This window comes from Cornus florida, unplaced genomic scaffold (assembly GCF_030987335.1).
Source record: "Cornus florida cultivar Cherokee Brave unplaced genomic scaffold, ASM3098733v1 CherokeeBrave_3.0.0_Hap2_Chr08, whole genome shotgun sequence".
NCBI classification, from domain to species: Eukaryota; Viridiplantae; Streptophyta; class Magnoliopsida; order Cornales; family Cornaceae; genus Cornus; species Cornus florida.
In genome coordinates this window covers 15,502,048-15,515,366 of record NW_026775578.1, presented here as the reverse complement: position 1 = coordinate 15,515,366, position 13,319 = coordinate 15,502,048, and the positions used below count along the sequence as shown (strand labels likewise).

Genomic DNA, 13,319 nt, shown 5'->3' with positions numbered 1-13,319 from the left:
TGAAGGATTTACCGTAGAAGGAAAATTCTGAGATAGGAAGTTTTGTATAAGGCAAGTTCTATGTATGGAAAATTAGACAATGGAAAGAACTCTATTAGTAAAGAATGTTTATATAGAAAGAATTGGAGGGCAAGTAACGTGAGTCCTACCACAATTTTACAATCTTTTGTATATAAATAGAGGCTAAGACCTCCAATAAAGAAATCAAGCAATTCTACGCTTCGAGATATATTATTCTTGTTTATCTTACTATTGATTGAGTGAGTTGTTTTATTTTTCTTAATCATTATTGGTTGAGTGAAATTTTGCACCTACAATGACATATTTTCTCTTTATGATGTTCTAATGTCAAACCCTCAAATATTGGCTACATTTCTAATTTTTCAGAAGATGTGATTTTTTTAATTGCAGTTGCTGTGGCTTACAGAAAATAGTTTATATTGACATTGATGTTACTTTTTGGCTTTTTGCCTTATGTCGGTATTTTAAATTGGTTAGTGCCAGATTGGTGCAATTTATAACTAATTACCATTTCATGTTTGTATCAAATATATATGTTTTGGATTCATATTTATAGTGGGGAAGAAGAACAAGGCACTTGCGATGAACTACAAGAAGAACAATGCACTGCAATCAAGGACAAATCTCAATCTTCTTGGTCGGCAAATTGCAGTGCACCTGCTAGGAATCTAAGTAAGAGTGATCTTGGTGCAGTTATTTTTGGATGCAAGCATCACACAATCGATGAATGTTATAACAGGCTGCTGTTTGGTTAGTTGGCTACCTTTTTCTGCATGCTTTTCTCTTTTTCTACGATATCTAGATTTTGATTTATACAGTTTTAGCTATTCAGACTCATTAAATATTTTTCATATTTTTGAACAGGTTTACCGGTTGCTCATTATTCATATGTAAAGAACGTCACTCCAGGTTTGCCATTATTCTTATTCAACTACAGTGATCGGAACCTTTATGGTATCTTTGAGGCTGTAAGCCCTGGACAAATGAATATCAATCGATATGGTTGGATGGAAGATGGTTCAAAGGACACACCATACCCTGCACAGGTATATGCATGTTACTATCACACTCTTTTTTTAACTTCTTTGAGGATTTGGGTATATAAAACTGTGAATCATACGCTTTCTTTGTGTCTAAGGTTCAGGTCCAAATCCAGATGCAGTGCCAGCCCTTGTCTGAAGCTCAGTTTAAGCCAATAATTGCTGAGAACTACTATGGGTATAATCTATTTTATTTTGAGCTGGACCGAGCTCAAACCCGCAGCTTGATCTCCTTGTTTTCATCCTCACCAGTTGCTGGAAATACCTCTCTTTCCCAGAATACATTAAGATGTTGGACCACAACTATTACAATTCAAACCGGTGATGACATTAGGACCTCCGTTTCAGAGGCATATGCTGGTCATTCAGGTCGGTCTAACATGCAATGGGGCTCATGGGACTTTCCTGGTTTAGACAGTGAAAGCCAGAATTTGGAAGCACCAGTGGGTGCGGATGCAGCTGGAAAGTACAAGCAGGAGCTTGTACACCAAAAACCAAATGCTGAATGTTCATATTCTTCAGTCGTTAGTAACACGGGTGCTTCCCTTCCTCAGAAGAAGTGGAGCTCTCTATTTAAAACTTCAACCACTTTTGATACCTTAAAAGAAAATGAAGAGGATAGTACTCTAGCTTCAGAGTTAACAGCTCCTCATTCTGATCACAACATGGAATGGGTGTCTCCATGTGATGCACCTTATCCAGACAGAGAAAACCAGCTTTTGGAAGCTCATGTAGATGAGTCGGTTGTAGAGAAACATGATAATGAACTTATAGGCTTGAAATCAGATTGTAAATATTCGTACACTTCTTCCGCTCTGACAGAAGCAACTGGTTCTGCTCCATCGGCCACTGCATTTGAAACTCTACCCTCTGCTGGTACAAGACAGGAAGAAGAATAACCTAAGAGGGTGGAATCAGATTTGAATCTTCTACAATAAGATGAGTCCAATATGGGATGGGAATCAGTTGCTACACTTCATTTGGATGTAGAAAGCCAGCCTTCAGAAGCTTCTACGGACAACAATTCAGATTCAGATTGTTTCTACTCCTCCACAGTAAGAAAAGAGATTAATGCAGGTGACAATTATTCAAAAAACCATGCTCCTTTTGTGATGACGGATACATTCAGAGGACAGATGTTTTTCAGAAGCTGTGACTGTTTCAGAATTAAAGTCTTCTGATACACAGTCTGTTATAGATAAGGTAACTAAAGTTGTTCCACATCCTTAGCTCCTTTTTTTCTATCATTTAGAATCGTCTCTGTTTACCTTTTGCTTGTTAAATACTTGTGATCTATTATTGTAGTTTATTCGGCAAGTTGAAGCATTGAAGGCATCTCAACTGAAACAAATTCGGAAAATCAGCTCTGTGGAGCAGGAGCGGGTATGATCCCTCACTATAATATTTTTTTGTTGTACTCTGCATTTTCCTACTATTGAATCCCATGATATTTCTCATTTTTGTCATATTTTTTTTTTTGGTAGTAGAAAATTGCAATGAAACTTTTGAAAAGATAGCAACTCAGGAGATTTTCAGTTTTTATCTATTTATTTTTTATTATCCATATTTTTTAGAAGATGAATATCTACCACCGGGTGGTGCTAGCCCTAATTGAGACCAAATGGGTGTTTTTTGCTTGGTTGGGTTTCTTAAGTGTTAATTAAAGGGCATGATTTTACTTCTGTGGTAATTATATTATACTAACACAGCGAATTGTGCTGCTTTGATTATATTATCCGTTCCTTACTATACATGTGTGGAAAATGGAATAATACTATCTGCATATATCCTGTTATAATTTGAAAGTAGGACAAAAAATCACCTAGTGTAGAGCAATTGTTATGGTGGGCTACTGATGGGAAATTCCATGGTGTGTGATTCTGACAAGAATCTGATTCTCATGATCTCAATTGTTCAAACCAAAGAGTCTCTAGCTCAAAGGTATGATCTCTATTCTCTCTCCTTTCCAAAGGGGGAGGTTGAGAGTTTTGAGTCCCCCTAGGGAGATGTGGATAATGTGTGTGTGTGTGTTTTTTTTCCTGAATGGTATGTTTTTGTTTTATATATAATGAAAAAGCAATACAATTACAAATAGGAGATCAAATCTCCAGCAGAAACTAAGTGAAGAAGGAAATGGAACTTAATCCAATTACAAAGCATAGCAAAGAAAGCCTAAACAAACTAAAAATTAGTTTCAGCCCATAGACCTGAAGACCAATTTCTGCTCTAAAAAACTTGACATAAACAAAACTTGTGGCAAAACCTTTCAGTCCAGCTGAACTCAACCAATTACGCATCCAAACTTCTGTCAGCAACTTGAGTGCCACTCTGATTCCAAAGCAAACTAACAACTAGCAGTTACCCAACATCAAATATAGCGAGCATATCAGCAAGCCCAAGAGAAAAGAAGTTTAAAACTTCCCAAATAATATCATTCGCAGCAGCAGCAGATGAAACCTTGGAACCACTATGTAAAGCTGCATTCCTTTCCATCCAAATCTTCCAAACAAAAACAACAAACAGCCCTTTTAACAACTTGGATTTGAAGCCCTTAACTTGTGTAAGCTGCAACATCCACTCCACAAACACACTTAATTCTTGAAACCGTATATCAGTAATATTTAACCAAATAACAACCTGTTGCCACACTTCCACCGCATACTCACAAGTACAGAATAGATGGTTATTAGTATCCTCTGCCTGAAAACAATTATGGCAAACTGATGGTCCATGAAACCCCCTAATGATAAATTCTTATTATGCATGATAATAACAAAAGTCACAGCAACTCTTGGTCTGTAATATTTCCAGCACAAACTCTTCCCCCTGACCACTTGTCCCCTAGTTCTACAAGCAGCCCAAGCATTTTTCAAGCTGAATTCACCATGGGTCCAACTAATCTCATCATTTCCAGCCTTCAAAGGTACATTAGCAACAAACTCAGCAGCAATTTCTGGAAAGAAAGGAGGGAAAACCCACCCACCATCAACTATAAGTGTCTCTAGTTTAGCTTGTTTATCAAAATTTTTGAACATGGTGGCACCAAATCTCTGAGTCAGGGACAAACCTACACACCAAGGATCAAATAGCATATTAAAAGATCCACCATTACCAATCTTGAACACCACATTTTCTTGAATGAAGTCTCTTGTCTCCAGAATTTGTTTCCAAATACTTGAATCCTGAGCTTTTGGAGTAACCATCCAGAAATTATATTGTTGTAAGTATTTAGCATGCATCCATTGCACCCAAAGAGTCTCCTTATTCCTCAAAAAATCCCAGCAAATAGATACCTTAGCTGCAAAATCAATATCAGAAATTCTACGTAAATTAAAGCCACCTTCTGCATAAGGAAGTGTGACTTGACTCCATTTGACTTGACTCCAATTTCCCACTCCACAAAAAGTGTTTGAACTTTTTCTCCAAAGCAATAATACAGCCCCATGGAATTTTAAATCCAAAAACCCAATGATACAAGAACGAATATAAGACTGATCTGATAAGCTCAAGTCTTCCTGCAAGAGATAAATTTATTGTATTCCAATGGTCCAACCTGGCATTAACTTTATCAAATAACCCCTTACAATCAACACTTTTCAGAATTCTGTTTACTAGGGTAATACCAAGGTATTTTAAAGGGAAAACTTCATTCTTCATTTGCAAAAGCTGTAAAATCCTTCTCTTCCCTCTGACAGCCTTAGAGAATATAACTGAACTCTTGTCTTTGTTAACTTCAAGCCCAGAAACCCCATGAAACCGTTTAAGCACCTCATCAACTGTCTTAGCAGTGGAAAGGTCTGCCTTCACAATAATAAAAAGGTCATCTGCATAAAAAGCATGAGATACCAACAAACCAGTCTTCTGAACCACATTGCACAGCTTAATCTGCCCTCCTACTATTTTTTCATGCATAAGGGTTGAGAAATGATCAGTAATTAATGTAAAAAGTAAAGGAGAAAGAGGGCAGCCCTGTCTAATCCCTCTCCCAGCTGAGAAATAACCAGTAGGCACCCCATTACAAAGAACAGAAAACTTAGAAGAAGTAACACATTGCATAATCCATTTTATCCATTGAGCACTGAAACCATAAACCTGGAGAGTCTTATGAATAAATTCCCAACTAACTGAATCATAAGCTTTCCTAAGATCAACCTTTAAAGCCATAGCAGGACCTGTAGTTTTCAGCCCAAAGTTCTTGATCACATCAGTTACCAACAGAATATTATCATGAATTCTTCTTCCCTTTATAAAAGCAAACTGCTCCAGCCCAACAATCTTAGGAAAAACAACACTTAGTCTATTTGCCAAGATTTTAGTGATGATTTTATAACTAAGATTGCCTAAAGCAATGGGTCTATAATTCTCTAACTTATCACCATGGTTTGGCTTTGGAATCAAAGCAAGAAAAGTAGAATTTATTCCCATAGGCATCACAGCAGTAGTAAAGTAATGTATAACAGCACTAGTCAAATCATTACCTACAATATGCCAATATTTCTGAAAATATCTAGCTGGAAAGCCATCTGGAACAGGGGCTTTGTCTGGACTAAAAGCCAACACAACCCTTTTAATTTCCTCAGCTGTAACCTCCCTATCAAGCTCCTACAAATCTTCAGCTGCTATCTGTTTTCTAGGGATAGAAACTTCTGTCACAACAGAATCCTTAGCAGCATACAACTCTTCATAATATTGCACAAGCCAGTCCTTAATCACTTGAGGATCAGAGGACGTTACCCCCCCAGAATGCTTCAAACAAGTTATTGCATTATAACACCTCCTTTGTTTGACCATATTGTGAAAATAAGCTGAACACTTGTCCCCTTCTTTAAGCCACTTAACCCTTGATTTCTGACACCATAAAATTTCTTCTAAATCCAGAGTTGATTGCAGCTTCAAAGTAGCCTCCCTCTCCTTAGAAATCAAACCAGGATTCATAGGATCTTGCAGCAATTCCATTTGAACCTTATGTAAATCCTCAGTCATTACTTGAACCTGCTCAGAAAGCTTACTCTTCTTCTTATTCCAATCTCTAATAATAGCCTTCACAGCTCGAAGCTTCTTCTGTAATTTGTGTAAAGGGTTCCCTCCAACTGATTCATTCCACACTTGGAACACCAGCTCCTCTACCTCTTGTTGGAAACACCAAATTTTTAAAAACTTAAAAGGTTTTGGCCCAACTGCACAGTCTAAATGCCAAGTTACTACCATCCCATAATGGTCTGACAGAGAGGCAGCTGTCAAATGCAGTGTCAGTAAATTTGTGAAGCCACACCTCATTTGCAAGAACTCTGTCTAACTTAATAGTGATCCTTCTATCTCTCCCTTGCTTATTACTCCAAGACCATCCACCATTATTAATAGGCAGCTCCTCTATTTGGATTTCTTTAATCACTTGATTGAATTCATCAAGAAGGTACTGAGGCACTCTTAAACCCCCCATTTTTTCAGAATGAAACCTAGAAATATTCCAGTCTCCTATAGCAATCCAAGGACAATCAATAACAATAGCCTGATCTTTAAGATTTCTCCATAATTTCCTTCTTTCTTGCACTGTATTAGCAGCATAAATAGCAGAAATAAGCACAACCACTCCAGTAGCAGTGTGTCTAACCTTCAAAAACATCACTTGAGTAGCTTCTTTAATGAGTTGTACATCAAACACCATAGGGTCCCAAGCAATCCAAATTTTTCCCAAAAGATGAGAAGCATAATTATCTAACCAATCCCATCGAGGATTAATCTTTTTTTGAATTTTTTTAGCTTTACCTTGTCTAACTCTGGCTTCTACTAGAGCCACCAAAGAAAATTTATTTTCCCTCAGCCAGACCTTGACAACAGCCTGCATATTAGGTCTATTAAGACCTCTTACATTCCAAGCTCCAAGCATTAAAAAAGTGTCTTTGATGGTACTACACCACCAGTTTGTTTACCTCTAGTAACCCTGTCAGAGGGTGGAGCTTGATACTTTTTTTTAGGTTTCAACTTGTGTTCTTCAGTTTGCTCATGTAAATCTGTACCAGTACTTGTAATTTCAGCTTTATCACTACCCTCAGTATCTTGTTGAGCCCATTCAGAATAAGAAATTCCATGCTTAACTGCTGAGACTTCCTCACTGCCTATGGCCTGCTGTGGCTCTTCCAAATTAGCCTGCTCCACTACCTCAGCAAAACCAGAATCTAGTTCCGTAATAACACCTTGAGTCAAGACCTCCTCAACGTGATCTTCAATTTCAGGGATCTTGTCCACAACCTTTGCTAAATCAACTCCCTGTGTCTTAATTTCTGAAATCTCTTCCACCACATTCTCAAGTAATGCAAAGGAATTATGAGTAACAACTTGTGTGCTCTGAATCAGTTGCACAGACATTTCAGCAGACACCTGGTGCACTACCTCAGCCTCCACCATTTTACCTTTTTTCTTCACAATTCATTTATCAACCAACTGTTTTTTTGGCTTATGCTAAACCCTTTGAGGACATCTGTCAACAGCGTGATCCACCCGTTTACACACAGAGCAAACAATTGGCTTCCATTCATACTCAACATGAACTTTACAGTCTTCCCCATGGAAATCAACCACCATATCTTCTGGTAAATCCTTATGCACATCAACCTCTACCATAACACGTACATATTGATCTTTATCTCGATGCAAAGCCGGATCATCCATGGAAATTGGCTTTGAGAAAAGAGAGCAGACCTTTGAAAGGGAAGTTGAATTACGGCAGTGAACCGGAAGGTCATGGACGCGAATCCATATTGGCAGAGTATCAAAATTTTCCCTCTGTAAAATAACATTTTTACTCCATTTTTTGATGATGATCACTCGTCCTTCAAAGGTATGAATACAGGATAAAACCTTTTGAACATCATCTGAGTGTTGAAAACGTACCATAAAAAATCCATTTTTCAGATAAACCAATGTAACATCCTTGGACCAATGCTTCTCAATGAAAGCTTTGAAGTGGGGATAGTAGGGTCGTTTACCCATCACATAACCCACAACTGAATCTGTCCAGTAAAGTATTTCATCTGCAACATCTTCTTCCGTGATAGAAACCTTCGAACCTTCACCAGGAGGAATATACTGCAGATTAATAAAGGAGGTAGCGTCACTTCCTTCAAAACAGCTTCGCCATGAATGACGAGGGGATAGAGGAGTTTGCCGTTCAATAGAAACTGTCGGCGGAGAGGAGGAGGTGGAGGCCCCCTCCATCATGATCCAACCCTACCCACACCAAACATATGCAAACCCTAAACCTAGATCGTGCAGATTAGAGAGAAAAAGGGTAGTTTAGGCAAAGGGATTTATTCACTGTTGTGTGTGTGTGTGTTTGTTTACCTTCCCAACATCTTTTTTTTTTACCTTCCCAAAAAAAAATTGATCTCAGTTGTTCAAGGAGACGAATTGAATATTCCCTAATACTGAGGCCAAATTTTGGATGTGGCAGGACAGGAATAAACTAGTCATTAACGAATTCTTATTGTTCTTTATAGAAAATAGAATGGTTTGGTAGCTTTGACATTGCTAAGTCACCGTAGCAGAAACTGACACCTAGATGAGCTTTTCAGGAAATGCTTTTTTATTGTTACTAACTAAAGATTTAAACAAAAACTTATAATTGATTTTATTCTCTCTGAAGTCCCACCATATTTGACACCCAACAATCCCCCAGCTGACAATAACATCACATTGTAAGTCTGCATCAAGCTTTCTGCAGGTTTCACTTTTGAATCCTGTAATTTCCTCCGTGAATTAGGCCAACGGAACAAGTCTTCCTTTTATGTTTCGTTTGGTTGGAGGGATGGTAAAATGGATAGAAGGGAGAGGAGAAGGGATGGATGAGGCATCCCTAAGGAAGGAAATGTATCTCCCTCATTTTTTGTTTGGTTAGGTGGAATGGATAGTACAATGGATGGATGTAGCAGAGAAATGGAGTTTTATATTGTTTTTACTAATATACCCTAATTATATAAAATTATAAAAATTATATGCATTTCAAATTATGCAACAGGAAGTTTAAAAATGGAAATTAGAAACTTGTTGGTTATTATCCCGCTTTCTGTCTCCTTTTCCCCTCAATTTTGGGGGGATAGAAAATTACAAAGGAAGGATGGATGAAGCATCCCTCCTTGCTTCCTCCCTTCCCTTCCCTTCCCTTCAACCAAACTTAAAAAAACTTCTTTTATCCCCCTGTCATCCATCCCTCCTCAATCCTTCCTTTCAACCAAACATAGCATTAATCTAACAAGGTAATCAAGGCCTCCCTCTCTAGAGCTTTGTCATATAAGCCAAAGAATGCAAATTGGAATGGTGCTCCAAATATCATTCCACAACTTCACTGTATTTTTTACATTATAAAGCAAGTGATGTTTTTGCAATAGTTCCACAAATCATGACTATGGAAAATATTTATGTGGCATGATGTGGTGCAACAGCCTGGTCTGTCAATTTTGGGGTTTGAATTCAAAGGAAACATGAGAGCTAAAAAAAACTGAATGTCAGTTCTGTAATCACTCAACTACTTCTAGCACGTTCAGGTGAACAACAATGGAAATGTATTGATATATTGGTGTTCTTTTGCTTAGGCCATTTGCTTTTACCCCCTTATTTGGTGACTATGACTGACTTCAAAATCCTTGGACTGCATTATTCTTGATAAATTTTTCTTTAGAAGTGCAATGTTTTTAGATGTCCAAGGCTGTGTCACCACGTCTGGGTTTACACCATCTTTTGGTTTTTTTGCACTTTCCGTTGGTTTCCATCTTATGTTTGGCAATATGACTTTTATCCAAAGACTTTTACTCCTTATTGTCAATTTTCATAAACCATTTTCCCGAAAGTGTAATGCTTATAGATTTTGGTGGCTTAATCTCCCCACCACCCACTGGCTTTGAGTCTAAACACTGTTTTCCTAGTGACCAAGTTTCCAAATTGTCAACTGCTATCCTTCCCATAGAAAGTTCTTCCGAAAATGTTTGTTTGGGCAGAAAAAAAACTCTCTAGAGGCATCATTTGCTGCCTCTGCAAATGTTTGTTTTGTTTGCACCTTTGAACTACTGCTTCCTGAATTGAGATTAACCTAAATGGGTGCTCTGCAAACTCTTGGTACGTATTGAATATTATTACGGTACTGTAGCTACTGGCAAGCCAGGTTCAGATTCCCAAATGTACGCATTTTGCTCGTATCGATAGTGAATGATGTGTGATATGGACTTGGATACTATTAAACTTTTAGTATATTTAGATCTAAGTGTGACATTGGGAAATTTCATTGAATTAGAAGGAAAGTCACTATTATCTAATATTGCGTGAAACTCGCTGTGACATTACTGTGTTTAGTAGTACGTTAAATTTGAAAGATCCCAAATGCCGTCTTGGTTTACTAGCTCTCTTATTTCTCTCCGCGTCTATAACAAAAATCACTACTAGATGGTAAGACGTAACAAATTCAATATATTACAAAAATTACTTGACTGAATGCAAACGCCTTTGCTACCTGATTTTGAGCTAAAATTTTATATGTTGGTGGAAGGGAATTTATAGCCAATAAATGACGTTGCACTTGCTAAAAGAACTTGGAGTTGAATGAAATTTTCTTTTAGTTTGACCTAATGTAAATGGCATGGAGTTCATACTACCAATCACATTACTGATTTTACTTGGTCTTCTTAGTGTCATTCTCCAAAAAAAGGCCTTCAAATTACCTTTCTTACAGTTGCTTACAAGACTGAAATTAGGTTGTATTTGAATCATGTTGGTCCAAGTTCATGCTTTTATCTATTCTTCTTCATGACCTAATGAATTGAAACTGTTTTTCTGGCAATTCAAGTTAGATCAAACATAGAAATTCAACAATTGAAAGGCAGATGTAGTGCGTTGGAATCCGGGTCACTCTCTTCAAATTGGAATGCTGATGAAGGAGCATCTTGGTAGGCATTTGATGGTTCTCTAGGTCCTTTGCTCAATGATCTTTTGTGTCCATATGTTACTCAGCATCTAAGCTCAATGAATGGTGAATTTTACGTATTTTGCTCGTATCGATAGTGAATGATGTGTGATATGGACTTGGATACTATTAAACTTTTAGTATATTTAGATCTAAGTGTGACATTGGGAAATTTCATTGAATTAGAAGGAAAGTCACTATTATCTAATATTGCGTGAAACTCGCTGTGACATTACTGTGTTTAGTAGTACGTTAAATTTGAAAGATCCCAAATGCCGTCTTGGTTTACTAGCTCTCTTATTTCTCTCCGCGTCTATAACAAAAATCACTACTAGATGGTAAGGCGTAACAAATTCAATATATTACAAAAATTACTTGACTGAATGCAAACGCCTTTGCTACCTGATTTTGAGCTAAAATTTTATATGTTGGTGGAAGGGAATTTATAGCCAATAAATGACGTTGCACTTGCTAAAAGAACTTGGAGTTGAATGAAATTTTCTTTTAGTTTGACCTAATGTAAATGGCATGGAGTTCATGCTACCAATCACATTACTGATTTTACTTGGTCTTCTTAGTGTCATTCTCCAAAAAAAGGCCTTCAAATTACCTTTCTTACAGTTGCTAACAAGAATGAAATTAGGTTGTATTTGAATCATGTTGGTCCAAGTTCATGCTTTTATCTATTCTTCTTCATGACCTAATGAATTGAAACTGTTTTTCTGGCAATTCAAGTTAGATCAAACATAGAAATTCAACAATTGAAAAGCAGATGTAATGCGTTGGAATCCGGGTCACTCTCTTCAAATTGGAATGCTGATGAAGGAGCATCTTGGTAGGCATTTGATGGTTCTCTAGGTCCTTTGCTCAATGATCTTTTGTGTCCATATGTTACTCAACATCTAAGCTCAATGAATGGTGAATTTTACGTATTTTGCTCGTATCGATAGTGAATGATGTGTGATATGGACTTGGATACTATTAAACTTTTAGTATATTTAGATCTAAGTGTGACATTGGGAAATTTCATTGAATTAGAAGGAAAGTCACTATTATCTAATATTGCGTGAAACTCGCTGTGACATTACTGTGTTTAGTAGTACGTTAAATTTGAAAGAAGGGAAATCAGTATTATTCAATAAGGCAAAAGTCAGCATTATTAAAATATAAGCTTTTTCCAGTTGTCATAAGCTGTCATAACTCTTAACACTTTTGAGAGACGGTTGTACAGTCTTAGAAGTATCCTAATTCCTAAATGATAAATATTTTATTTTTTGGTCTGAGAGACATGGACTCCACAAGGAGATGTTTTCGACACTTGCAGATGAGGGTAATTTTGTAATTATTTTTAAAAAAAAATCAATTCAAGTTAAAATGTATTGCTCCGTATTAATTAGAAATATAATATATTATAAATGTTGAGGCTGAAATTCGCTGTGGTCCGATACAGCACTGCTTTTCTGTAAAGAAAAGAATTAAAGATCAATGAAGCTTGACGATACCGGTGTGGTGCCTACCAAGAGCTCTTCGACGATCAAGTCAGTCACCGAAAGTCTAAAAGAAAGGCAGGAATTAGTAATATTTTTTTTGTCGTACCTTTATTGACCGGTAGGATCCCCTTCTTATAGTCGCTCTCCCTTAGTTTATTTGCGAGATCAGAGGAGATCGTTTGTTGCCAGATTGGTCGGGGATATGATTTAATCCTTTTGACTTCCTCCAATTGTGCCAGGATTATCCTTACCTAGTTGAACCACGTCAGATTTCATTATCCTTGATAATAAAATTTAATCATTCTTATCCAATGGAAATATGAGGTCTGACGGTTGGTCACCGCTTAGTTGCCTCCATAGTTAGGTGTAGGGTAAGTTTATTTTTCTCTATCAGTTGCCCCCCATTCCCAAACTTGCACGTCTAGCTTTGGGAATGTAATATATATATATATATATTTGCCCAGGGCACTATTCCCTCGAGAACGGGAACAGTGCTCGCGGGTACTGTTCATTGAACAGTAATTTTTTTTTTTTTTTGTGCCCACTTGGGAACAGTGCCCGCGGATATTGTTCATTGAACAGTAAAACTTTTTTTTTTTTGTTCCCGGCACTGTTCCCTCGATAACTTTTTCCTTAGGTAATATTTCCTTGGGTAGTCTTCCCTTGGATAATCTTCCCCTGGGAACATGATATTTCTTTACTATTCCTTATAGTACGGGGTTATTGATTACGAGATTCATTCAGCCCGAATCCTTTTAGTACAGGACATTTATTTACTATCCCTTATAGTACGGGGATATTGATTACGAGATTCACTCA

The 13,319-nt window shown here is 37.2% G+C and overlaps 2 protein-coding genes across 2 annotated transcripts; both read right to left on the bottom strand.

The window, feature by feature from the left end:
* Positions 1-3,419: 3,419 nt before the first annotated feature.
* On the bottom strand, positions 3,420-6,906 carry LOC132269780 (uncharacterized). The gene is made up of 5 exons (XM_059771024.1): positions 6,267-6,906; positions 5,706-6,190; positions 4,674-5,663; positions 3,845-4,576; positions 3,420-3,761 (listed from the first exon to the last, which is right to left on the bottom strand). Exons 1-5 carry the CDS (start codon positions 6,904-6,906, stop codon positions 3,420-3,422), a joined length of 3,189 nt encoding a protein of 1,062 aa, XP_059627007.1.
* Positions 6,907-7,520: 614 nt separating this feature from the next.
* On the bottom strand, positions 7,521-8,276 carry LOC132269779 (uncharacterized). Its single transcript, XM_059771023.1, has one exon. The coding sequence runs from the start codon at positions 8,274-8,276 to the stop codon at positions 7,521-7,523; it is 756 nt and encodes a 251-aa protein (XP_059627006.1).
* Between the last annotated feature and the right edge of the window lie 5,043 nt (positions 8,277-13,319).